Genomic DNA, 27,500 nt, shown 5'->3' with positions numbered 1-27,500 from the left:
TCGGACTTTGTTTTGCGATATAACAAATTAAATGAATTAAGCATTGTTGGTTTGCAATAAGAATAAGTTCTGAGAAGTAAGAGTTTTCCTTTAAAAAGCTTCCCAGATGGTTGGTCTGAAGTTCACTTTCAAAAAAGTCAACGAATACTCGAATCTCTTCATGAGGCCAACTGCTCAGTTATTGGACTGCAATTATTCGTTTTTAATTATTTTCTTTTTTTAAAAAACATACACAGATATTTACTCAAAATATTTCTTTGATCTCAGTGGGCTCGAAATATATGGTCGTATTTCCGTCCAAAAAATGTTAGCAAATCGAACACAAACTGTTAACTAATCTGACCATATGTTACAAAAATTTTAATTTTATAAATATATATTATAAAATATTTTTGCGTTCTACTTTTGTAGAATATTTGTAGAAAATGTAAACTTTTTTCATATGTGCAGGCTACAAAATTTCTTGTAATTACAGATTCCTCAAGTAAAAATGCACTTTTAACGCTTACGATTTTACCTCAAATTGCATTAAAATAGTTGCTCAGAATATTTCTCGCCTCATCATAATGTAAATGCAATTTTCCAAGGGAAGGCCACGATTAATAACTTCATTGAAAGTGGAAGGTGATGATAGGCCTTCCTCTAAGGCAGTGAAATATGGTTAGAGAAGCACAATTTTTCAATTTAATAAGGAGGAAAAAATGGTTCAGTATGACAAGATGTAAATTAATTTTAATGTACATGCTTGCCTTTTACGTATCAGTTTGTGTTGATCTCTGAACTGTCCCACTTGTGCTCGTTATTACTAACCTTAATGTAATAAGAATTGGATTCACTTAAAAATAAGACAAACATTCGTCTTTTACGCTACGTGATCGGAGGAAAATTCTGAACATTAATATTATTATTATTATATATGGCAACTTATCAAGTTTTTGAAACGGGGTTTTTACCGGAAATGATTAAAACAATTTCGGTTAACAAAGTCAACCGAAATTTTCGGAATTGCGACATAACTGAAACGACTTTATAACTTCTGCGACATTCTCGAAATCATTTCAAAATTTTATATATATTTTGCTTTTTTCATTCATAAAACATTTAAAGTTTTTAGAAAAAGTAATTTAAGGATTTTTCTTTTTTTATGATAGAGAGCAGCAACGTCTGGCTACCTCTAAGTAGTGCTTCAGAATAATATTCGGTTTTATTACAGGATAAATTACTTTTTTTTTTGAATGCATTGACCTTTGAATTCCAAGATTTAAAAAAGTCCCTTAAATAGATACGCGACTGGACTGATTTCTTTATAAAACCACTTACTCCTTTAAAGAATATTGCCCAAGTTTAGGAATTAGCATAAAAATGTTTGAAATTCCATTATTTCAAAAAATTATTTTTTCTTTCGCATAGATATTAATTAAAATTCATCACTCGAAAATACTACTTTACCCCCTCTACTGTTAAAAAAAAGTGGTTTTCTTTAAACATCGCTTTTCAACAAAAAAAAAAAATATCTTAAGTTCATTTTGATTTGAATCGTTTTCCCGGGTAAGAGGTTTTTTTAGAAAGCGTTCTGAAATGCGGTTCAAAATGAACATTGGTATACTAAAGAAAATGATACCTTTTATCTCAGTGATTAGTATTTTTTTTCCAATCAGTCAACCTGTCGATAAGAATTTACGATACTTCCGTTTGGTTTGTTAGTGCCAATGAAGCGAGTAGTTAGTAAACAATTCCGTTAACTTCAAATATATCTTCTGTTTAAAATCGAATAATTTTTTTTTCCTCTCTATCTGCGCTCCATGATTTGGTTCTAGATGAGTTAATGTTTAAACACACCAGTAAACAAAGTATTTCAGGAAATAATTTTACAAACAGATTTAGTAAGTTGTTATGTAATGAAATTCCTCACATTTAATTATTTTATAAGAATAGTGATACAATTCACTTTAAGCTCTTAATATTTCCTACTCAAACTAAACCTAAGTAATGAGAAGTTGCACTGCCTTAAAGAGTTAATGAAATAAAATAGTGAATGTCCATGAGAGTAACTAAGACATTTTTTTTTCAAATTAAACTCTATGAGAAATCTGAAGTTCGTTAAAGAAAAAACTTTTAATATACATGTGTAAATATAAGAAGAATAAGTCAGATAATGAAAAATAATGAAGTATGACCAGTAGTAACAACACAGTACGTTACAACGAGTGGATAAAAAAATATAAGATTACATAAAAATCTATGCAACCGTCTTTGTCAAACTTCCAGATAACTAAAAATATCAATAATAGTTCTTAAAGAGCACATTAGATGCAAGCTATCGCCTCCTCGCCGCTGAGAAAAACAATATCCCTCGGAAAAGTTCAAATGAAGATTATAGGAAAGAAAAACCATTGGCCAAGTGTTTCAGAGAAACTGTAAAATCGCCCTTTAAATTTCGGCAGAAACCTTAGATTTGGAAGCAATAAAAAATATCAAAAGATCTCCAAGATTAAGAAGTATTTTTAGGTTTTTCTGTAGAAGATATTCTTCCATCCACATGATATTCATTAAAAAACATTTTGTCTGGTGAGGGATCTCAAAAAAATTTATAAATCTGGCAGCCACAAATTTAACTTTGAATTAGTTATTATTAATCCTAGTAGAAAGGTAATCTATAAATTTCGTTTTATCAGTTTTGTTTACTTTCTCATATTTGTCTAATTTGGCCTTCGCTAGTGCGACATATTTACACTTTAACCACGTACTCATAACTATAATGCACGTGTTTTTAAAAGTGTTGCAAGATAAAGTGAATCGATTATGATTGTTAAATATAGTGATCAACAACTGATTAAAAAGAAAACAACATATAAGGGCATGAAACTATTGATGACCTTTCAAATTGACCGTAAATATTATATATAAAATCTAGCGTGAACTCTCGAACGAGTTTTACAGAATAATTTAATTAATTTTCAGCATACTAAGAATTTTTTCCAAAGAAACGGTATTTACTGGAAAGTCCTAAAACCATTCCAAAATTAATGAAAATTTAATACAATCGCAAAACCATTTCCTTCTGTTTTGCTTTCACTTAAAAGGTGGAAAAAGCTCCGGAAGCCAATGACCTCAGATGTTGACACGCCTTAAATTAAACATAAAAATTTATGGAAGAACATACAGAAAATGAAGAACTGAAAAATCTTTAGAAGCAGTAGAATGTATCAAAAGGGAGAAGATGAGGAAGATGAAGCAGGCGAAGGAGATATTTGAGACCATACTTACTAGGAACGCTAGGAGGATGTTGAGGCCTAAGCAAATAGGATGTATGAACGGTTGGGAAACTGTATCCTAGTTACATGATGATCTCTTATTATCAGAACTCAAAAGTATGTACATCATTTTAAAATATTATTCATGCCGGACTCCTAGAATCATTTCTTCTGATAAAATTCCAAAACTTGGCCTTATTACACTATTTATCCATAAAAGAAAGAAAAATTACAAGTTATTTAACGTAGACACAGTTATTCCACAAAAAAAAAGAAAAGGTACAAATAAAAAGTTTTAGGGAAAACTTGTAATGAAAGTGAAAGAGATTTTAATAAAAGGGGTAAACACCTGTGAACTCTAGAGAGCCGGCGCCTTTTTTACCAAACAACTTCCCCGCCTCGCACCGCCCATCTGAGTTAGTTCTCTTTAACTTCCTCGGGCGTCACACCGCAATGCTATTTCCGTGGAATGACTCAATGACTCTATTTCTGTGTTTCGAGAGTTCAGTTGTGCCTGTGCCACGGCCTGGCAACCTGACTTTACTCAAAACTCATACATTTTTTTAATAAGTACATTTTTATAAAAATCAGAAGAAAAGGAATTTAGTGTACAAGTTCATATTATTTGTTTCATTAGTGTAAAATTTGTTGAAATTATAAACTAATTGTCAACAGCGGTCTTCTGGACGCACACGTTTAGAATTCTCAAATATCAGGTCTGATAAAAAAAAAATTCGAGTTTTTATTAACATTACCAGTGGATTAACACCTCAATTTGGGAAATTCCTAAGGAAATTTATATGTATTAAAAATAGAGTGATAAATTGTAAAGGGATTCGTCTACAAACTTCTCTTTAACCCGGATTGTTCAGTGCTTATAATTAAAATTAAGCCATTGCTTAAAAGTACAAGGTTTCAGTATGAATGACTCTGTTTGTAAAGTCTTGAGTTTTGACTCAATTAACCCTACATACAGTGGTACTCGCAACTCATGTACACGTGTTGGTTAAGCTATGTTTCCGCAAGGACGCTAAGACTGAAATACAAGGAATTCCCTAAAAGATAATAGAATTCATAATTGTGTACCAGGTACATTTTATTACATACTTAATTATCATTAAAAACTTCTAATCAAACATAAAAAGTAATATAACTAATTAAATGGCAAACAATACTTATCAGTAACTGTGCTAAATATTTTTTTTTATTGAGAGCGTTTTTTCTACCGATCTCAACACATTAAAATAATCTGTTGAGTCACTAACGTTTCTGTGAAGTATTTAAAATAATTAAACGACAAAATTTTAATTTTAATATTGAAAACGGTACAAAATTTAATTGTCACTTCTTTATTCTGCTCTTGAATTCCAATTTCTGATATATTTTTTTTTTTAAACAAAAGATCAAATAAGAACAGTAAACTTCTCTGTTGCTATACTACTTTATAAAGATTGAATAAGAGGGTTTGAGAGTAATTGTGAACTAAATTATAAATGTTAATGACAAGGAGTAAACAAACGAGCGCTATGTATTGTTTATACTGGTACACGGACACATTTAGAAGTTTGATCCACGGACGCGTATTGTCTTCATTCGAAAGGCAATTCTTTTGTAATGTCGCAAAGCTATATCAATAGATCTGCATCTCATTTTAAAGTTAAAAATGTAGTGTGAAACTCTCACACTATTTCTCTATTCAACAATTGACACAATTCTGTTTCACCAATTTTCTTAAGGCCGTGTATTGGTATTATGTAGTTTCAAATTTCACCAGGTGATAGAGCCATTTCTCAGAAAATCCATTCTTTAAAATTCAGTTATTTGTGTTTTAAACTCGTGTTTACATATGTTGGCTAATAAAGCTTAAGAAAACTGTACGTGTATACAAGGATGCAGGATTGTCGCTCTTCTGATTGAAGATTTTCTGGCTGAACCTAAGAATTATCAGAAATCGTAACTAGCTTGGAGCACTACTGCGCTTTGTAGTTTTTGATATTCCTATGTTAACGTATGTTTTCCGTACAGAACTGGTGCTTTTTTTTTTATAGTACTTAAAAACCATGTCCTAGTATAAACAAAAATTATGAAAATTTTCGCCATCACTACTTTTCCTTTTATGATGTTTAAGAGAAAGTGAAAAACTCACCACTTTTGGCTAATAAATGTTGGAAAAAATAATTTCTTCACGTGTGTGTGTGTCCATTTTTATTTTTTCTTATTACTGGGAGAAGATCCCGGCTTCTTTTCTGAGTTGAGTATGGCTTTTCGCTTTTTTTATCTGCTAGTGAATAATGGAGTCGCGTATTCAGTTGCCCCTAGCTGTAAAAAGCTGAAAAAAAAAAACAAAAATTATTATTAGTTTGTAAAGAATCTAAACTTAATAATTTTTTAGTTTGTTTTCGTACAAAGTGATTTTATAGAGTGCTGAGACAATTTTAGTATTACAATTAAAACTATTTATCAGTAATGTTTGTTTGCATGATCAAAAAAACTGTGGCTTAAGTTGAACAATTTAAATTTAACTGTTCTGAAGATGGTTTGGCCTAATAATTTTCCATAACATAATTAATATGCTGTAACTTGATAAAAAACATAGGTGAAATATTTGAACAACTTACAAATTAATAGGGACAAAATGAATTGTCAAAATATAATTGCGATATTAGATCAGGGAAGAAAGGTTTTGAAGCAAAAGGCCTATATTAGACGAAACGGACAGATATATTAAATCATGTGACAATTTGACCTCTAAAACTTATATTTAGCCACCACATTCTGTTCGACTCTGACGTTTCCATCCAAAATCTCTCTCTTCAACAATCCTACTCTCAAAGTGTCATTAGAAAATTAAAACTAGTTAATTATTTATCTTTATTTTGTTTTGGGAGGGCAATAACCGCAATGCAATTGCTCATCGCAGACCATTACTTATTATTTATTGCGTTATTAGCTAAAATCCATCTCCCGGATACCTATTAGTCGATTTAATTAGTTGTTCCATTAGATACGATTAAATTACAAACAGCTTGGTTCCTCTAGTTTTTCCTCTAGTATAATTTCAAAAGGGTTGTTAATTTAAAAAATAAAAATAAAACGAACTTTTTCAAAATTTCTTTTAAAAATAATAAATATTTAGAGTGTTACTTATATTTTGTCACTGCGAAGGTTATCATCACAAAAGGTTAGAACGACGTAGAAAACTCTTAACTTTCCTATAATAACCATTTAGTATGCTTTTCCGGTAGATTGCCCTTGAACAATGTTTTGAGAGAAACTTCCTTTTAGTTTGCCTACTACCTTGCAAATACTTCACAAATATTTTGCTTTTATGGAAGTCTATTGTATGCACATCAAACACCACTAAACTGCCCATGTATGCTTGTTACTTTAAGTAAACATTTTCCTTTACCTTTATTAAAAAATATCCTACTGCTGCTTTTGTTGTTACGATTTGTTTCTTTTGCTTTGCTGTCTTCTAACGCAGCATTTTCAAATTCAGCTCGAGAATTCTACAATAAATAAATAAATAAAAAAGGAACAAGATGTTTGAGCGTCTAGTAACTATGTTAACAATTTGTCAGTTTACGTGAAATAAAATTATGATTTTTTATTACTTTCCTAATCAAGCTACGAGGTCTGTAAATTAAGTCCTGAGACTGATTTTTTTAAAAAAAGAATTACAATTCCTATATTGTCACCTTCAAAATAACTTCCTTCTGAAGCCACACAGCGCTGGAGACGTTTCTTCCACTCCTCATAGCAGTGCTCGAACTCCGATACTGGAATAGCCTTCAGCTGGTCGGTTACAGCCGTTTGAATGTTTTCGACTATCCCAAAATGAGTTCCCTTGAGGTGATTTCTGGAACGTGTCATGACTGGTGACAGTCTTGGGTGTTTGAGGGCGACCCAGAAACCAAGCGCCAGAGCATGGAGTGGCACACTTCAACCTCTCCAAGGCCCAAAAAAAGCAAGGATGGCGAAGTCGAAGATCAAATGCATGCTGATTTGTTTTTTCGATATCCACGAAATCGTCCATAAAGAGTTTCTACCTCAAGGTCAAACGGTCAATCAACACTTTTACCAAGAGGTTCTTGAAAAACTTCGAAAAAGGATCATTCGTATGAGACCAAACATCAAGAACAAGTGGATGTTGCCTCACGATAATGCTCCTTGTCACACAGCAATTTCAATAAACGAGTTTTTGGCCAGTAAAAACATTCCTGTGGCTCCTCAGCCTCCTTATTCGCCTGACTTAAGTCCTTATGACTTTTTTCTCTTCCCGAAGTTGAAAAATCACCTCAAGGGAACTGATTTTGGGACAGTCGAAAACATTCAAACGGCTGTAACCGACCAGCTGAAGGCTAATCCAGTAACGGAGTTCGGGCACTGCTGTGAGGAGTGGAAGAAACGTCTCTAGCGCTGTGTGGCTTCAGAAGGAAGTTATTTTGAAGGTGACAATATAGGAATTGTAATTCTTTTTGAATAAAAAAATTTAAAAAAATCAGTCTCGTATTATCTTAATTTTTAAAAAAAGTAGTAAGGGAAGAATAAATAATAATATGGTTTCCACAGAGAATAGAACAGGGATCCATACGTAGTTGTGTCACCTATAAACCTAGATACAAGAAACTAGGCGATAAAGAACAGAATTCAATGAAGGAAACTGTAAAAACAGATAACTATGGAAATGAATTTAAGTTGGTTATATTATTATGGGCACATACATAGATACGTACAGAATTCTATTTATCTGTCAAATAATAATTCCATCAAATTTATTTAGGAATAAAGTGTAGACTAATTGTCGAATAATTCACTTAATGTCAACTGTTTCCGGATTAGACTTAAATCAGATGCCAGATTAATATAAAAATATAGTCTTCCTTCTTCTTTGTGGTTCTAACCAGTAATCCACGTGACTTAGTACTAATAAGATCATGGGGGCGAAAAACCCCTTTTAAAAAAATAATAAAATAAAACTTATAAATGAGTAAGTTAAGAACATTCTTTTTTATGACAAGTAGGCTTATCATTCTTTAACCTGGTATAGATCCCCTATTTTCTTAATTACCGAATTCTTTCGTAAATGTTTAATAAACAAAAGTCGCATTCAATCTGAAGAAAATTTATCGAGTAGAAATGTTTAAAAATGCTGTTAGTTGTAGGGTTTTTTCTAACAGGGTAAAAAAATAATTTACTTCCCAAAATGTTTAGCTCACAGAGAATAGAATTAACGAAGAGAAATGGATTAAGTTTATTATGAACATAAATAAGCTGGAACAATATGTTTGTGTTAAAGGTAATTAGAAGAAAGGACCTTCTTGAGGTTAAAGTACTCTCGACCATGAAACTATTTAATAGTTGACATTGTTCTATTTTTACTTTTATTAAGTAACATTTTATTAAACAATTCCATTAAAAGTATGTACAACTAACAATGTATTAACTAAAACTGCTTGTTGCCGTTGATAGTGAATATCTGAAAGGAGTAACTTTTAAAGCTAGGGGGAAGGCAGTTTTTCTTAAATTTCATTACACCTGGCATAAAAATGATCACTTTTATTTAAGTAAAAGGCCCCCGACTGAAAAATAAGAACTTTCTTTCACGAACAGAAACTAAAAACAAAAAAATCAGTCCTAATATGAACTAAACAGGAAATATTGCGTTCTTCAGTTGAATGATTAATTCTGATAATAATTTAATAATGTTTACTATTTTTTTTTTTTTTGGTGTAATTCAATCTATTTTTAACTGTTAAATCACTTGGCTAATATCAATAAACATTAATCATTTATATTATGGCCTTTTTAGTTATAAATTGAATGTAAAAAAAATTAAAAAATCATATAAAGGCATGCTTTGAAAGCAATTCGTGTTCTAGGATTTGTTGTTCCGTCGCTTCAAGATGTCTAATGACGTTATAGAGAAATTTCAGCTAAGAAGGTACTAACAGCTTCACCATAAATTTGCTTACATTTCGAAGTATCATCAACTTATCGCTAAGGAAACTTCTCTAGTCGGATATCGTGTTTTGAAACATGACATTTTAGTTTCATCAAATTGCTTAAACGTTTCCTTTTATAAAACATTTGGTTTATAATAATCCTACTCTGTCTTAAATGCCACCAATCAGTCTTCTTCCATCAATCAAAAAATAAGTACTTCTCTTTGATTAAAACACACACCAATATGTATTAATTCTTTCTTGCAGGAAATAAAATTCAAGGTAAGGATTACAAGTTCCCAAATTTCTAATTCAAATACTGAAATACCCTTCACTGGCGGATTCATAGAAGAATGACCTTAATTTCGACATCTTGTCGGATAAAGAATTCTCTAGTACTAACTAAATGTGAATAACAGCATAGAATTTGACTCTTTGGTGAGGGCCACTGCTCTCTCAGCGCCCTTTTGTGTCCAGAATATTGCAAGGGTTAAAGTATTGAGCGAACGTTTTCTACAATTTATCACCTATTCAACATGTCACTATTCCTTAATCTATTTTAACCATTACAGCCCCAGCGATACAAGCGAATCCCAGACTAAAAGAACATTTCAGGTCTTATATTTTCTAAATAATATTCGCATGATTTGCAAATGAATTTAAAATTCATTTATTCAAAATGGGTAATATTTATTTATACTTTTTTTTTTGTTCAACAAATTTAAGAAATAAAACAAATTCAACAAGTTTAAAGAAATATTTCTTGTAGCCCTTGTTAAGAAAACTCAATAATTTATCACATTATTCTTTGGTCCATTTGCATATCTGTTAATTTAATGATATCAACCGCGAGGACAACTAGTCATTTCTATGAACACTGTCCCTGGCCTAATCATTTTAATGTATGCACATCTAAATGAATGTGATGTGAGTAAGATAACTTTCTCCTTATATGGGCTGGAAGTTAAGACAGTGAATTTCTAAATAAATAAATAAATCAGTATTTAAAATAAGAGAATTCACAAATATCCTTTATATCGCTATCAATTGTCATGATTTACCAATCAATTTTTATTATTTAATATCATTATGATTCACTATGTAACAGAAAAAAAAAATGCCGGCATTGTACACTACTAACATGTTCAGCTATAAGTAAGTGCAATAAAAATTATTTATTAAAAAAAAAACTATTCTAAAAAATTTGATACGCACTGTTATACGGATTCCTTTCGGTGGCTGAATAAGATATGATAGCAGAATATAAACAGACGTACAGTAATAGCTGCAAGGGCTGGGATGAAGCCAAATGAAATGCCTACAACAGAGCATAGACACCGTCAGTGGCATTCAACACTTAAAGTAGTGTAAATAATTTACAATTATCAATAATAGTATAATTTCATGAATTTAAAATATCTCATCCATTCACACTTTATTTATGAGGTCTAGATGAAAGGGAGGATTAATAAAATTTACCATATAAACTTTTAAAATAAGTTTGTTCGTCAGAATAGGTTAATAGAATTTTTACATAGAGAGGGATATTTAAAAGAAGTTGACACATGAATAAAACCGGAGCACAGTTGTCCGAGAAGCAATTTAAAAAAATCGAACAACCAAATCGTATGTTATCAAAATATTTGAACAAATACGATTACAATGTAAAGTTACCTCATAATTAAAAAAGGTATCAACAATTATTGTCTTAACTGAAAGAAAACTAATTTTAAACTATCGCTTTGCAGAAAGAAAATGGTTTTTAAAAAAAAGTGCTAAAAACAACAATATCAAAGGTTATTGAAGTTAATTTAAGCGGAAGAGAATATCAATATTCTATTCAATGTTAATTTTTTATGAAAAATGTCTTAAGATCTCAAGTATTTAAGATTTGTTTGCCGACAGAATTTTTCGTATTATAATTTCAGTTTAACTAATAATGAAACATTGATGCTTATTATGACGGTGTCAATTTGTTTTGTCTGATTCTTAACAATAACAGTATTCATCTAAAAAAAAAGCTGCAGTTACTTACTCAAAGATCTTTAAGATCACTTAAAAAATATATATCTAAATACATCAGGTAACTATATGATTCAAACAGATTAGGCACTTAATTAAAATCTTATAAGTTTTAAACAACATATATAATGAAGTTCTTACATTTGTATCTTCTTAATGTTTGGTCAAGGCGTATAGGAAATAGAAACTTATGATTTACGTTAGCTAGCGTTTAAATGTTGAAAGGCTTTGATGTCCAGCTCGAAAAGGTATTTTTTTTTCTATTTTAACTCTTTGATCTAATTATATTTGCAAAAACAAAAGAGCTCTCACTCTTTGGTCACTTTATATGTATCAGTATTATCTTCCGATATAAAATTATTATTTAGACAGTTATTAAAGGCAGGAATTACACACAGTAGAGAGAAGAATGAGGATGAGCTGAAATCACATTCCTCCGAACCAGTTTTCGCTGACTTACTGATAAAGTAATAAGTAGGTTACTTTTTTTCCCTCTAATGGCTGGCTAATCAGAGGGAGGTTATTAAAGGTTATAAAATAATGCATTTATTTTTATTTTTTTGCTCAGGTAATGGTTCAAATACGAAATGGTTTCATTATTCAACTCTTGTGACTAGAAATGATGAACAAATTAATGCACGTTTGGTGCATATGGCTCAAAATGCATGCGCAAAAAAAAATATTGAAGTCGCCACTAATCACTTAAAGTATCAAATTCCTTTATAAAAATGGAAAAAACAAAAACAAAGAAAGGTAGTTTTACAAAATGAGGCAATACGCAGTCCATTAATGGAATATGTAAATATATTCACAATCCCTCCCCAAGTTCAAAAAGTTCATTCATCCTGTTTCGAATTTTACGTGCAAATCAAAACGAAGAGTGCATAATAGTGCAATAGTGTGATTTCTTCATAGTTGACCACTTAAAAATTTACGTTCACCACTTAATAACCATACAATAAACTAAATAAACATTCAACTTAGTTTTGACCAGAATTAAGGAAAGTTAGTCAGGACTAGTGCAAGTTAGAGAAAGTAATATGAGTTTGGAAATACCAGGTAAAACTGCTGCACCACAGACTGACATGTACCAGTTAGTGGTTTATCTTGTATAAAGGAAATCATGCGACCACTTTTAAACTGATAGATTGCGACTTCTAATTTCTCCTGAATGATTATGTAATAAAATTATTAACCTAGGTACCATTGAGACTAAACATTGGTCAGCTAAAGCGCTTAGGAATGCTGACGGTGACCGAATCGAAAAGAACAGCAGCTATGTCATTCAGCATCATGGCTATTTCGGATGCGTATCTCAGCACCAGTCCGAAAGATCGAGGGTGCGTATCCTATCGCTGCCACCAAATGTTGACAGTTTAGATAATGTAAAGAGGAAACGACACTTACACTTAGCTGCCTCAAACTAGTTGTTAACTTTATACTTGTCTCTAAATAACGGCGTATTTATGATGAAACGGGATATTTTTGTGAATAATTAAATGCAGTCCACAAAAATTGAAACTTTTTCTAGTACAATACCATTTCCTTATTACAGTATACATGTTGCTAGTTTTTAACCTATAGGAATTTCCTCCTAGCCAATCTCTTTACTTGCAGCTTGACTTAATCTTGGTTGTTCCCTCGAGCTTCTAATTGGGCTGATTTAATACTCCTAAACCTCTTCTATCAACTAAGAACACATAATCCCCTATTCGTAAGGTGACCTTTCAAAAGTTAACAAAAAATAATTTCCGTTAGAGTTAATTAAAAATGGGCAGGTATTTTGTTAACAATAATTTATAACATCAAGAACATTAAAGAACGAAAAAGAAAATCGTAAGGGAAATTAAGAACAAATTTCTACCAAGAAGTTGCGTTTTTGTTGGCTCTCTACTACATAGTTGGCTGCTCTTAAGATTGCAAGTGTTCAATAGCTGTAGCCATGAGATGAATCAGCCAGAGGAAAGGAAAGTTGATGGACGGACTCTGGCAGGCAGGTAGATGTAGTTGTGCAGTTTGTATGATAACGGACCAAGCAGTTAGTGTCTTCTATTGTGTTCATTTCTCCATTCGGAAAACTAATCGGACAGACATATCAGCACGACAAGTCATGGTTATTGTCATCAACATTCAAACTTTAGACCTCCTAGATATTCACTATCTATTCAACCTATATTTAGAATATTCATTGTTTTATTAAAGCTCATGGAGTCACAAGAGAGAAAAAGATTCCAATTACTTTTTCTCCCCTAATATTATTCATCTGTCTGTTAATTAAATTTACACTTTGTTTCAACATAAATAATTTGGTAAAAGTGTATAATAAATAAAAACAGTAAACATATCATGAATTTAATATAAACGAATATTTTATCTACGGAAATGCTTTCTATTTTAATTTCGCGTTACATGGATGAATTAATTTAAATATCTTGCAGATTAGGTTAGAATTTAGATTTTTCTTTATCCTTCCTCTCATCTTTTGTACACGCAAAATTGCAATTATACGGATTTCCATTCTGAGTTTTTACAAAAAATAAACCCTTCGAAGTTTCCTAAGCAAAAAAGAAAAAATGTATTTTAAATGGTGATCGTTCTAAAACGGAAAATAGCACAAAGATAAACTATTTTTAATTTGATGATTGGAAGGAACCCGACTTGAAGCTTTCGGACACGAATCGAGTATTAAGATTGTATGTGTTTTTAATCTAAGATATACACCCAAGTTAATTCAACTTCTCGGTCATTGATTATTACGGCAGTATCTAACTAGTCTCTACTTGGTCGATTCGAAGCACCTCTCTTTTTTTTTTTTTATACATCCGTATCTTTTGGGAACCTAATGGACATCTACATTATTTTGTCTCTAAAGTAAATAGCTCTATACATTCGTTTGTTTGATAGCAAAGACTACACCAGGTTCAATCTCTTAAAAACAAAAAAAATGCTTCTCGTGTGTCCTAGTGTTCGTGACTAGATAAAAACTGGAAACCCTTTGTTTAGCTGATGGAACTTATTATTAATATTGAAATTTTATCATTACACTTGAATCTGTTGCCATTAATCATGAAATCAAAAATAATATCTTGATTAAGACGCCTGAAAAATGTATTAGCGTTCAATAGATTGCTTCACTGATAGATTTCACTGAAGAAATATTGGGATATAATTTAAATGAAATACTAGCTCACATCTTTTAAGCAACAATTTTGCAATCTCAATTAATTTACTCAAATTATTATCTATATATTTTTTAAAAATCTTTGTTGGGTGATCGGAAATGATCGAAAGTAAAACATGTGGGTTTTGTTACGTTCTAAACTTAATAGTTCCCATTAATATAATAACTTTCCTTTCACTTTTTGTTCCACATCATCGAACATACTTTGTACTAATGTTGTTCGATATTTTACAATATCCTTTTATTAATAAAACAGAGGAGAAAGCACTCTTTAGATTTAAGCCCCTATATAGAGAGTAGAAATCTTGATTACTAAAGTGTATTTCTTGCAAAGTATCATGTGGTCAATGTTCTGCAATAGTAATGTATCCGTCAGTAGTCGTGAAGTGCTCTGAGACTTAATAATCTTTCTTTCGCATAATACGAGTATATGTCCAACTATTGGTAGCTTCATGAGACTCTCCACAAAGTCGTGCACTCCAGGAAAACAATTCAAAGAAATGTGACAAAACAAGTTAGTACTGTAATTGCCCAGTACAAAGTAACTCCAATGAAATCTCTCTAGTTCTTTTAACTTCTTGGGATAACGGTTAAACTATAAACGAATTTTTATCCCGGACACGTGGACTGCTAGTTACAGCACGTGTAAAAGGTGTGGTCTAGCTGAAGATTGCCAGTTTCTAATTATAGTATTCCCGGTTGCTAGCTAAGGCTACTACTTCATTTTTGGCAACAACTACTCCACTATGAGTGATGTTTGATTTATAATATAATGTATTTATCAGAAGGTCCCACTAACTACTTTGTCACTAGTGCTTTATATGGAGTGTATAATATCTTGTTTTAGTGAAAAATTAGTATTATTTCTATACTTCCTACAATTTTTTTTAAAAACAGTTTGTTTAGAAACTGAACATAAAAAATTAGAAATATTTTCTGTACTCTAGTATTTATCTTTTAATTTATTAAGAAAGTTCTAGATTTTTTTTTAATTCGCAATAAGATATATTTTGTTTTCATCATTTAGGTAAACCTAAGATTCTATTTGATTTCCGCTAGTGGCACCAATAGATAAGTAACTACAAATAACTGTCCATTACGTAAATTAAAATTACCTAAATGCTTCCACCATTTACATTTCAAATTAGAAAGTAATAACGTGTAACGTATTGTTTACTTCATGAATAATCTTACTTCGTGGTCGTAAAATGAAATATTTACAGAAGCAACATTTAAGGAATTTGAAGAATATGATAGTTATCTAATTTTTATATCTAATTAGTTAATAATTAGTAACATAAGTTAAGATAACGCCGTAGAAAATTAGGAGAAAACTGATAAGGGTTTTATTTCTGTTCCAGCTAGAATGCCCCAGTGTTCCACCGAGGAGATCCCTGAGAAAACGAACAAAAAGAAACGCTGGTGGGGAGACCTCTTCAGACGTTCAAGCAAAGCAAGACGGAAACCTTCAGATAGTTCATCGGACGAGGAAGATAATAGATTGCGTGGGTTTCTAGGCAGAAAAAGACATAGTGATCGTGGTAGTAAAGACGTTACAAACTCCTTTTTAATTAATCCCGGTCTCAGGGATGTTCCTAGAGGACGAAGTTTAGATTCTGTGAAATCACCAGAAAGAAGTAGTAAAAGAAGAATAAAAGCCAAAGTTGAAGCAAGCCGCGAACTGCTAAGGGACTCCAGTTCTGACGAAGCTAGTTCTTACACAAGTTCTTTACAATCTGGAGGATCTTTTCCTAGAAGATCAAGAGCTGCTAGAACAGAGCGCCATATTAGACGGTTGTCTAGGGATCTGGAATTACAAAACAATACGGCTGTAAATAAATCAAAGTGGTCAGCGAATATAGTTTATCAAGAATGCAAGGAGTACGACAGAAAATATCGTGCTAAAGCCCGCTCAGCCACGCCGAGTCCCGCTCAAAGCCCCAAAGTAAAGAGACCTGCAGGAAGAGCAACTTCTTTTGATAATATTAAATCTAGTCCACCTCCGCCTCCACCCAGAAAGTTACCAGAGCAAAGGCCTCTGTCACTGGAGACCCCTATGAGGACTTACAACCCTCCAGTGTTCACCACGCCTCCACAGCCTAGAAGTAAGGCCCGCTACCAGCACGAATACGTCAGTGAATCTTGGTTGCCAACAGATCAATCACCAGAAGAGGCTAAAAAGCCGCCAGCTGCCCCACCCAGAAGGCAGATTTCTTCCGAAGAACGTCGCCGCCAACAAAACAACCTGGAGGAAGCATTGAACGAATTGGAAGCTATTTATAAAAAATTAGCTTCAGAAGACGGACAAGATAATCAGAGTGAGATGAGCGAGGACAAACGACCTTTAGAAGATGATATGGCTTACAGAAGGCTGAACAGAAGAGAGCCTTCGAGTCAGGATGTTAGGGAACTCATGTCCCAAGCGGGCAGTTACCTTCTAGTCTCACCTACGCTCTCACCACCTCCGATTACGCCACACTCACCAGTGTCTAATGGACAGGAACCAGACATTATAAGTGATGACGTAGTTTACAGAACGATGCAACATACTAATAATACTCTTAAAATATCCGACCCTCAACCGCCGTTTGGTATTCCGCTAGGACCTATTTCGCCTTCCCCTCCCAGTGACTATTTACATGTGGAAGCACAACCTAGATTTGATCATAAACCATCCAAATTACCGGATGTTGTGAGGGACGATTTGGCATTTAGAAATCTCCGCAAAGATTCTCGAGAATTGAAAAAGAAAAAAGCTGTGCGCTCACTATCTGCAAACTTAACAAATCTTATTCGTAATAATAACAATTTCAACATTCAAAATAATAATTTAGAAGGAAAATCTCACAGTTTTCAAGATATTCCAGAAGAATTACGCGTTTCTGAACACATGTTTAATTTAAGAAAAACAGAATATGACCGAGAAGAAGCTAATAAAAGATATCTTTCTGAATTGTGTGCCAGTGAAAATGATTTACTTCGCGAGCTTGAAGAAGAAGCTAGAGCCACCAGTGTTCAATTGGATGAAGAACTACGTCAGCTTTCAGAACAACAAACAAACGAACCATCCGTAGAGGCGCTTTATTCCCGTAGCATGACAGATTTACTTAAGGAACTCACCAAAAATCTCGACTATGATTTTGGTTTTAATGAAGAGACGCATCCTGTGGTTGTAGCCAGCTGTCAGACTTGCGAAACTCAATCTACAAAGCAAACAGATAACTGCCTTAAACCACCTACAAACAGCAATAGCCTCATCGTCAATAACAACCGCAGATTAGATATTGCTGAATCTAGAAGAAAATTTTTTGAATCGCCAGATTTCAATAAAAAAATCGAAAGGGAATCTTTTGCGGATAGGGCATCGCCAAGGGTAACTAGAAATGGCAGAGAATATGAAAAAGACAATCCATTTTCACGCTATTACAGAAGCCCTTCAAATCCTGAATCCCATTACAACGAAAAGTACATTAACGGACATGAATTCAGATCATCTCGCAGTCCAATGCGAACAACTTCTGCAGATTCATCAGGATCTAAAGAAAACATGATATCTTTTATTGAAAGACCGTTCTCAAGAACTAGTAGGAGTCCCACTTTAGAATCATCTAGATCATTTAATGAAAAATATTCTCCGAGAATGTCCAGGAATCCCTTTGGATCAGCGACTAATGGTAAGCCAAAATCATTTTCAAATGAGAGAGATTTTCTTGATAGAGAGGTATGTTTCGATCAGTTGAATAGATACAAAATGACGAGAAGTCCAGTGAATTTACTTGGTAAGGAAAAGCAGCACCAAGAGTATGGGAATTCAGAAGTGGACGGAGTTCGTGAGAACTCTATTTATGATCTACGCCAAAGGCTTAAAAGCCCAGTGGAAATGGATGTAACTGGAAAGTCGTATTCAAGAATGAGATCTCCGGCAGAATTTTGTAATAACGATTCAACCAGTAACTTCGTTGAAACTTACAGACAAATTTACAAAAATGACACGAGAAGTAATATCATAGATTTTGAAAATAAATTGAAAAGTAAGGATAGTGTTCAAAGTGAATTATTTAATAAAAAGAATACAACTACCAATTCATCTTTTCTTTATAATACAATCGGTCCATTTGACAGCAATTCAACTTCAAAAACAAGAACCAACTCAGAAGATAGCGGTTATTACAAAAGTTCTTCAAATGACTTTGAGAAAGAAATGTCGAGATCTTTTGATAGTGACTTATTGTCATTTATGAGACAAAGCCCTGATCAAACTTCATTTAAGCGAGAAACGAATAGCTTGGGAGGAGAAGATCTGTGTAAACCCCTAAACAGTAGTAACTTAATTCCTAGGATGAGAGGCAGTCCCGGGCTTGAGGCACTAAGAGAAATTGATCTGGAGAGCAAGGAAACCAGCTCAAGTGAGCAGAATGTTTATGCCCTATGTACATCAAAATCCAAAAAAGAAGACACCGAAATTAAACGTTCCGAATCAGAACACTTACCACCATTTGTAGCATTGGCCGACATTTCTAGATTAGATTTTGAAAAACAAAGTAATACGAATAGAATTTCACTAAGTCCTGTATCTGTAGAAGCTGTACAAAAACGGAAATCATTTGCTGGAAGTTCAGATACTCATGTAGATGAACAATATCCTAGAGAAGTTGAAAAACACCAACAACATCTCAGACCATCTAGAACGCCTATAGATTTAGAAGCTATAGAAAAGGATTCCACATCTTGTGAGCCTTCTCCTCAGCACAGTACTCACCATCCAGGTGATGGTATATTGCTCAAAGATGAAGGATGTAGCAGTTCAGTAGGTGTGGTCAGTCTGGCGGCCGCACACAGTGATGTCACTAGTTGGCGGGAGGAAGAAAGCAAGCAAGGTAGTCTTGTTTGGACTGCGTATTGGCTAGCATGCTCGCAACAGCTGATCGGCCTAGATGTTATCACAATCCTCGCTATACTCCTTGCTGCTATATCCATCATCCTTCTCATCCTTGTCTAAATCTGTTCATTTAAATAATAAACATTAGACTGATTTTTATTTTATTTTTTTCCTGCTTCAAAGAAACAAAAAAAAATACCCATAATAATATCTCTATTAACCGAACTAGAATTGCCGAAGCTCACATTAAATTATTGTAAATATAAATAATTAAAAAAAAAAAAAAAACTTCAAAAAAAGCATATCTGTTTTATAAATATTAAGGAAATAGTAATAACAATAAAAGAAGCTTGGCTGCATTTTGAAAACTTGCTGAATCAATTTTTTTTTTTTTTTAAACATCTCATTATTACTCCAGAAATGTTTTTAAAACCGCTATGAAATTTTTGTAAAAAGTTTGCAAAAATCAATGTCTAATAAGATAATCAGCAAAAAACAGTTTTACTGCAATATTATTTAAATAAAAAAATAGCCTTTCCTGCGCCTATTCTTCTACCAATAATTCTTTCTTGGCCATTGTTAGTGCTATGTTTGATTTTTTGTTTAGTTTTGTTTGATTGTAGTTTGCATTTTGTTTTTGTCTTTTTTCATTAGCGATTATTATTATCTTATACTTGTCACTATAATTATTTCATAAAAAGCTTTCACGCAATACTTTTTTTTTCTTTTCTTTTGTTATTAATATTATTTTTTGGCACCTAGTTACCATTTTATTTGTACATAAAAACTGATGAAATATATTATGGTTTTTGTTGTGATTTATTATATAATTTAAATTTTTTTCTTTTTCTTTTTATTTTTTAAATTTGCCTTTTCCTTTTACAATTCCTAACAAACAGCCTCTACCCTATGCTTGGTTTGTGCCTAATGTTTTCTTTATGAGAGTGAACTAAACAATTTACTACATTGAATTGCTATATTATAATTTTAAAATATTCACTTATTTTTTTTTCCCTCTGGTTTTCTAGGTGAGTCCCAAAATACAACAAAGTGACCAAAAACACAAACAAAAAATATAAGCGACAATACTCTATTGTTGAACTACGAACTAGGATATACCTAAGATAAATTAAGTAAACAAAATAATAATACATGTATTGTGATAATATATACGTAAAGAAATAAAATTGTTTATATATTCGTTTTTATTTTTTAGAAAAATGAATTCTGTGATTTCTAATTTTTTTTATTATTATTATTAATCTTTGAATCATTAATTAAAAGTAGAAAAAAAAAAATCAAAGATTTGTGAAAATTGTAATGAATTTAAAGAATATCTACACATAAAAAATCTTAAATGATCCCGGTTTGTCAATTTTAAATACCCGTTCAACACACGCTTTTAGCAGCAAATATTTTTACCGCAGGCTTACTTTGATTTATAAACAACTTTCTGTCAACGATATTATCATATTTATCTGCCATGTAAAAAAGATCGTAAGGCAAAGTGCTACAAAAATTAATTAGTAATTAAGATTTTATAACATTAATTGATCAGGTAGTTTTAGATTTTACAAAAATTGACTGAATCCTATAAAAAAAATAAAAAAAAATTAAAAAAACTCTTGATAATTAATCTCAAAGAGATGTTATACTTTTTTACGAAACTTTGAAAAAATAAAATAAATAATAATAAATTATTAAAAACAGAGATACCACAAGGTCAATATTGTCACTATTTAAGGTAAATCAAGCTCCCAGAAGGTTCGAGAGTTCCAAATAGATATTTACATCGTATTACATAATTATATGATGAATGTGCAGTATTTATTTTAAAAAAAAAACGGAGAACAGTATAATTGGGAGAGGGTTAGTTAAGTGGTTAACGAATCAACTGGATCGCAACGCGTAGACCACGGGTTGGAAACCAGCTGCTGGCCCTTAGGAGATTCTTACAGTTCACTCTCCGGTGTTGGGCAGTGTTGTCTGTAACAAGAGAACACTGTCCCGAGATCGGGAGTGCACTGAAAAAAGCTCCGGGTGCCAATAACCTCAGATGTCAACGCGCCTACCTAAAATAATAATAAAAAAAATAATTAAGATAATTAACAAATTAAATTGAAAAAGAATTATCTGTAGGCAAATGACAGCTGTTTCCTACGTTTATAAAATAGTAGCAAAATTGCAATAAAGCCATCATAAGCGAACATTATACAATAATTATCATTGATAATTTTTTTTAAACTTCATTAATTCCCTGTAGATATTTATCATTCGAACACTTGTACTGAACATTTTCAGTTTTCAAGGGGTTAAGTAAATTTCTTTTATGCACTGAAATCACGCTTTTAACAAATCTTTTATTACATTAACTTCATAATCATAATTATCATGTACCATAGACAAAAATTCTTGTTAATGGCTAGATTGAAAACTTAATTCTTATCAATGTTTAATAGATAGTTTTAAAGCATTCAGTCCAAAACCTTTTCTTTTTGTTGTAAGGCAATTCGAATAAGTAACAATTATCATTCAAGGCATTCCATTATCACGTTCTGTGAGATTTCTTTTCTTTTATGTTTACTAAAGACAGAAAATAGAGATTAGGTAGTTTGGGTAGATATATTCTAAATATTCTCATAGCAATGGAAGGAGTCATTTTCATAGTTCAGAATCGTTGACCCTAAACCTTAATATCTTCTAACCTACGTGACTTCCAGAGATGTAATGAAGCAACATTTTCCAAAATATTTTAGTAAAACAAAATATAATGCATAAAAATATCGTGTAACAAGAAAAAAAAACATCATTTCGCACTATCATAACAAAACAGGGAAAATAAAGTAGTTCTATGTCTAGGGCTTGAAAATATGATATTTTTTTTTCCAAAAGAAATTTTTAATACCAGAAATTTACGAATTTTGGTGAAAATTAAAAGAAATGTTTGATAGATAACAGCGAATTCCACATCCAAAATACAACATTGAGTAAATGTACCAGTTTGGAATGGAATTATATTGGTCATTCAATGGACTAGAATGAGGCAAGCTGTCTGCTAATGAAGCATTAACAAGAGACGTGTTATTTGACATCACATTTACCGTTAACTCTTTTCGAGATAGATTCTTAACTACTGTTTGAAATTGACTAAAAATCCTCTGCTTACTTGCATTGAATTGGTTCGTAAAGCTGAGAAATTACACTCACACTACCATTTCTTCCTACAATCATTATTATTCTCTAATATATTTATTTTCTTAAAGCTAAAACTGTAAAAAAGTACACTACATAAATAAAGATATAACGGGTTTCTGACCAAGATTTAAGATTGCGTCACATTTTAATGTAGTCTATTCAAAATATATTAAATAATTACTCAATCTGCCAATCGTTACATATATTGCACCCCTCTTTCGCTTTCATAGAACTTATGCGACAATAAAGTTTAAAACCAGATGTTATGCGACAACTAAACTTAAACCGAACGTTCCAGAACTCTACCGAAATCCCAAAAAATGTTTTTATAAACAATTATTGGCCTTCATCTGTGCAGCTGTTATTTTCAAAAATGAAAAAGTATAAAAGTTTCCAAGTAATTTCTTAAAAAAAAAAAAAGTTATTCTGTCAAAATCGCATTTTTGGTAAACATGTATTATTAAAACTTAGAAATTTATCTATGCTTTAAATATAACTTGAAATTAGATAGGTTGTATTCTGTTCTAACCTAAGGTTTTAGCGTGTTGCTGAAAACTTCTCAGTAAACCTCCCACAAAATCAATTTTCCTTATAAAGTATTAGATTTAGATTTATATTTAGCACAGAATGTTTAAAGAAATATACTGAAGCTATTTTAGTCTAACTGTCGAAGGGAGTTTAGTCAAACTTTTGTAGGTAAAGATGTTTGTAAATATAGCGCAATTAACCGGTTTATTTTTTCGGTGACAAACTTATTACTAAGACAGTAACACGCAACTTAAAAGTATCATAAATTAAAATATTCAACTTTTTTTTTGTTAAAGAAAGAATATACAGAGTCAATAACAAATTATTTATAAATCTTTTAAAGAGCAAAATCAGCAAAGATTCGCAAAAAAAGAAGTTAATAAAAATAAAAATCATCAACTTGTAGGGAATGCGGAGACCAGAATCAATGAAATATATTAATGTAATGCACCATTCCGAGAATATGGGAGAAGGGGACATAATGTTTGCCAGAATATCAAATTGCTTCTCTCTTTGACTACAACAAACAGTAAACTTGGAAATATGTTACGTTGTCACAGAGTTTCCATGCTAACAATGTAAATTCAGGTATTAAGTCAGGCTTATGCCATTACAGAAAGTTACATTCACAGCATTAAGCTTTATGCTGTTGTCAAAGAAAAGGAAAAAGTAATTGAAAAAGGCATTTTCAAGTGATACGCGAAAAACTGTTAGTCCATTAGTTCTAGACGCTTTTCAGGATTTTAGTATTTTGAAAACTGTACATACTCGTATTCTAATGCTGATACTAAAATACCTTTTAATCGATCAAGTTTCAACTCCTTATTATTATTTTATTATTTTTGAGATATTCAACTCACATATGCAATCCTAGAAATACTAGAAATGAGAATCAATTTTTGTTTTAACTTTGGAGAACCCCAAAAATGTATTTCTAGTAAAAACTCAATTCTGATAAACTGATACAATTGCAGTATTTCTTTTTATGAGCCGTAAGACTAGAATGATAAGTTAAAGTAGAATTATAAAATCTGAGACACTTTTTCTGTTAGTACTAAAGTTTGTGATTTGCCTTTATTCTATTGAAAAGAGAACCAAAATTCTTTATCATTTTTATGTTTTGATTTGAAGGAATTATCAACGTGACTTTTGGAGAATTTGTCTCTTTTACAATTTCTTTAAAAACTAAAAAAAAATTACGAAGCTATTCTATTATACAAATTAGAAATGAATTAAAACGAGTTAAAGTATGAAATTAAACTTACTTTTTAAGAAATCAAACAAAAATAAATAAATACCTGCATAAATAATCTGCGCTCCCACCTCCTAAGGAATGTCTGTTCCAAGATTGTTAAACTGCTTCTGCTGTTCCTTGTTAAACATAAGTGCAGGAATACCATGATTGACCAATTTATATTTAGAACCTCTGTAAGAACAGATAAAGAGAAAGATAGATTAATGACTTTTTGGTAGGGAAATTTAAAATTCCGTGAATTAATACAAGCCTTTATTGAGAGCTGTAATGATAATATTGTTGGGAAATACTTACGATCGTTTTATAACGAGTGCTTCAATAATTAGTGTTTAATATTACACTGTAAAGTGTTTTACCCTTATACATTAATTTCCTAATGAGGAGTTTCTAAAGTGCTCGCTATCCATACTAAAGTACTGAACAAGTATCATAAATATCTCTAACTTTACAAACTATAGGTAACGTCTTAATATTGCTCTAACTTGTTCACCACATATGTGAAATAATTAGCATTAGAAAGATTTTGAAATCTTGTAACTTCTCTCTTAAATTTAAATATTGTAATTTCCATAATAATAATAATGAGAAAATCGTTAAACATTTGCACAGAAAAGTAGTATAAAGCTCAAGATATATTCAATAAAAATAATTTAACTTAACTCGTTTTGTTGATAATGTCCAATGAAAACTGGTTCAATCACTTCCTTTTACAAAATAATGACCTAAAGCGCTTTTTCAATCTGAAACAGCAGTAAAACAATAATACTGAGAAGCCCAGTTATGTTGTATTTTTTTTTTTATCCTACAACCAATTTACACACTTCATCAAATAAAACCACTTTCTAAATTTTTTAGTTGCACAACACAGACGTAAGTACTCTAGTTTGATGAAGTTTATTTTTTAATAATGATTTATTTATCCTTTTAAATGATTACTGAAGAAAGTAGCATTAAGGCTAAAAAAACTAAAGTAGACATGAAGTAGGTTTTGATTTTTCGCAATTGGGAAAATTAAAAACTTTTTTTTAATGAAATCACCACTTTTGGCTTGAAAATCCTTAATTAATAACTTATCTCAATAAACTCATAAAAAGAAAACATTTTAAAAGTTTATTTATTTAGGAAGTTACAATAATAAAATATATTAAAGTTGATAAGGTGAAAAAGTAGTTTTTTCTTTGATCAGATAACTTTTTCTTAATAATTCTTTGTTATTTTTTTTTCTAAAAATATATATATAATATTTTGATGAGACAAACAATAGAAAAATTTTTATGGCAAAGAAAAGAATTATAAAGCAATAAAAGAAAAATGTAAAAAATAATAAGTTGTTCTTTTAATAACAACATACGCCTAAAAATTTAACACTTTTTAAACATATTTAACTACGAGAAACAACACGTTTGGTCTACCAACAACCAGGTTTGAATTATTTCACCTTTCTTATTACTAAGGGAAAAAGGTGACAAGAGTCCATATGTAAACTTCATCTTTCTTCAAAAAAACAAACTGATGATTCAATTTCTAAAGATGGATGACCTTTCGAAACTAGCCTGAATAAAACACAAGCATTATGACTGTATTATGAATATAGGTTATCTAGTGATTTCATCAATACAACATACAATTTTCTTCTTTTTTTTTTCTAACACTGTCGGGACATAGTACTGTTATTTGTGGGAACAAACCCTACGCGTGGGTCTTCTGGGCGAAAAACGACAAGACCAACACGTTCTTGAGCCACGTAACAATTACAGTACAATGCAACTCGAACAATAACCTTAAGGAGAAACAACCTTGTCCTTATATCTAATCCCTTCACTACCTAAGCTATCCATCGAGAGAGGAAAATGGGTTTTTCGTTTTCTATCTCATAAACTCTGCAAATGGAGAAAAATAATGCAACCCATTATATAGAGATGACTCCTTGAATCAAAACGCCTAGTAACATCCAACAAGGTCCTACTATCAGAAACATGGATTGGCGACAACCCAATCGAGCTCATCTACTAAGAACTTGAAGAAGCTTATCTACTAAGGCGGTGAAGCCTTCCATTACAGGAACTAGATAGAAATAAATCTAGAGACCCGGCATCGTCAGGTGCAGGAACAAAGTAGAGAAAAGCCAGATGAAATTATTTTATATTTTAAATTAGACTATGTTTAATTTTAAGCTTTTAAATAATACTTATCACTTATAATAATGGACAAAATACCATCATTTGTTGCACACATCATGTATGGCACTTAGAATGAATATAGTTAATTATAAATTATTAACAAAAATCACCATGAACACTTAACAACTAAAAGTTTAAAAATTTTCCCATTATTGAAAAGAATAAGTAAATAAAAAAAAGTGCAAATGCTTTAAAAATATTAAAAATAAACACAAATTTTACCATAGAAAAATATTGCAGATTATTTTTCGAAGCATAGTGCGCCCTCCTACGGATACTGGAAGAACTAACCGAGACGCTGGATAGTGTTGCACTCTACAATCTAAGTCAGGAACTATAAACAAATATAATATTCAAAACATAAATAAAAATGATCCATTAGGTATATCATAAATTAATTATATATATTTATATTTTACTTGACTATATACATAGTGAAATATTAATTTGTATTATATATACAATGAAGTATTAATAATAAACTTTACAGAAAATTAACTGTTCTTGTAAAACTTGTAATAAGCATATTAAATTATAACATGAGAAAGTACATATATAAATTTGCGAGTATAAAAGAAATCTACATGTGGCGAAATAACTAAAAACAGAACTATTAGATTAATTCGCATCGGTATTGCCAAGCATGGTGTGCACAGTTAGAAAGAGATTTAGAATTGAAGGAAAGTTGAGTTTACAAAGACAAACCCTCTGACAAGGATTGAAAAATATTTTTTCTAGACTGGAACCTATTGTTATTATACCTAAAACTTATTATTTCTTAATATCTTAGGTATTTAATTTGAATATTTTACGTTTAAATCATCAATCGGGCAATTAATATGGAGCTCCTTTAGGATCATTGAAGAGGGTGATATTACTTTGTACATGTATAAAGAGACTTATCTCTCGGATCCCAATTCACAGGAGAGATATCAAACTCCAATTAATACTTGAGAAACCGAAACTTCTACTGCCCAAACATGAACCTTTGCGAAGATACTACAAATATGAAAGACAGATAAGTAGAAGGCGTTAATGTACATACGAATTTTGCGTCGACA

At 31.4% G+C, this 27,500-nt stretch overlaps 1 protein-coding gene across 7 annotated transcripts in view; it reads left to right on the top strand.

The window, feature by feature from the left end:
* Positions 1 to 27,500, top strand: part of LOC141450661 (uncharacterized) — a 249,567-nt gene that overhangs the window by 39,843 nt on the left and 182,224 nt on the right. For 5 of the 7 annotated variants that reach the window (XM_074121292.1, XM_074121283.1, XM_074121307.1 and 2 more), the window contains exon 2: positions 15,764 to 19,279. In XM_074121292.1, the coding sequence (XP_073977393.1) occupies positions 15,764 to 19,279 (3,516 nt within the window). The remainder of the gene's footprint in view (positions 1 to 15,763; positions 19,280 to 27,500) is intronic. The other 2 variants (XM_074121334.1, XM_074121326.1) reach the window with 1 other exon arrangement.

Source organism: Rhodnius prolixus, unplaced genomic scaffold, assembly GCF_049639745.1.
Source record: "Rhodnius prolixus isolate KJV_2025 unplaced genomic scaffold, Rpr scaffold_1, whole genome shotgun sequence".
Classification (NCBI taxonomy): Eukaryota; Metazoa; Arthropoda; class Insecta; order Hemiptera; family Reduviidae; genus Rhodnius; species Rhodnius prolixus.
This window is presented reverse-complemented; position numbering and strand designations above follow the sequence as displayed.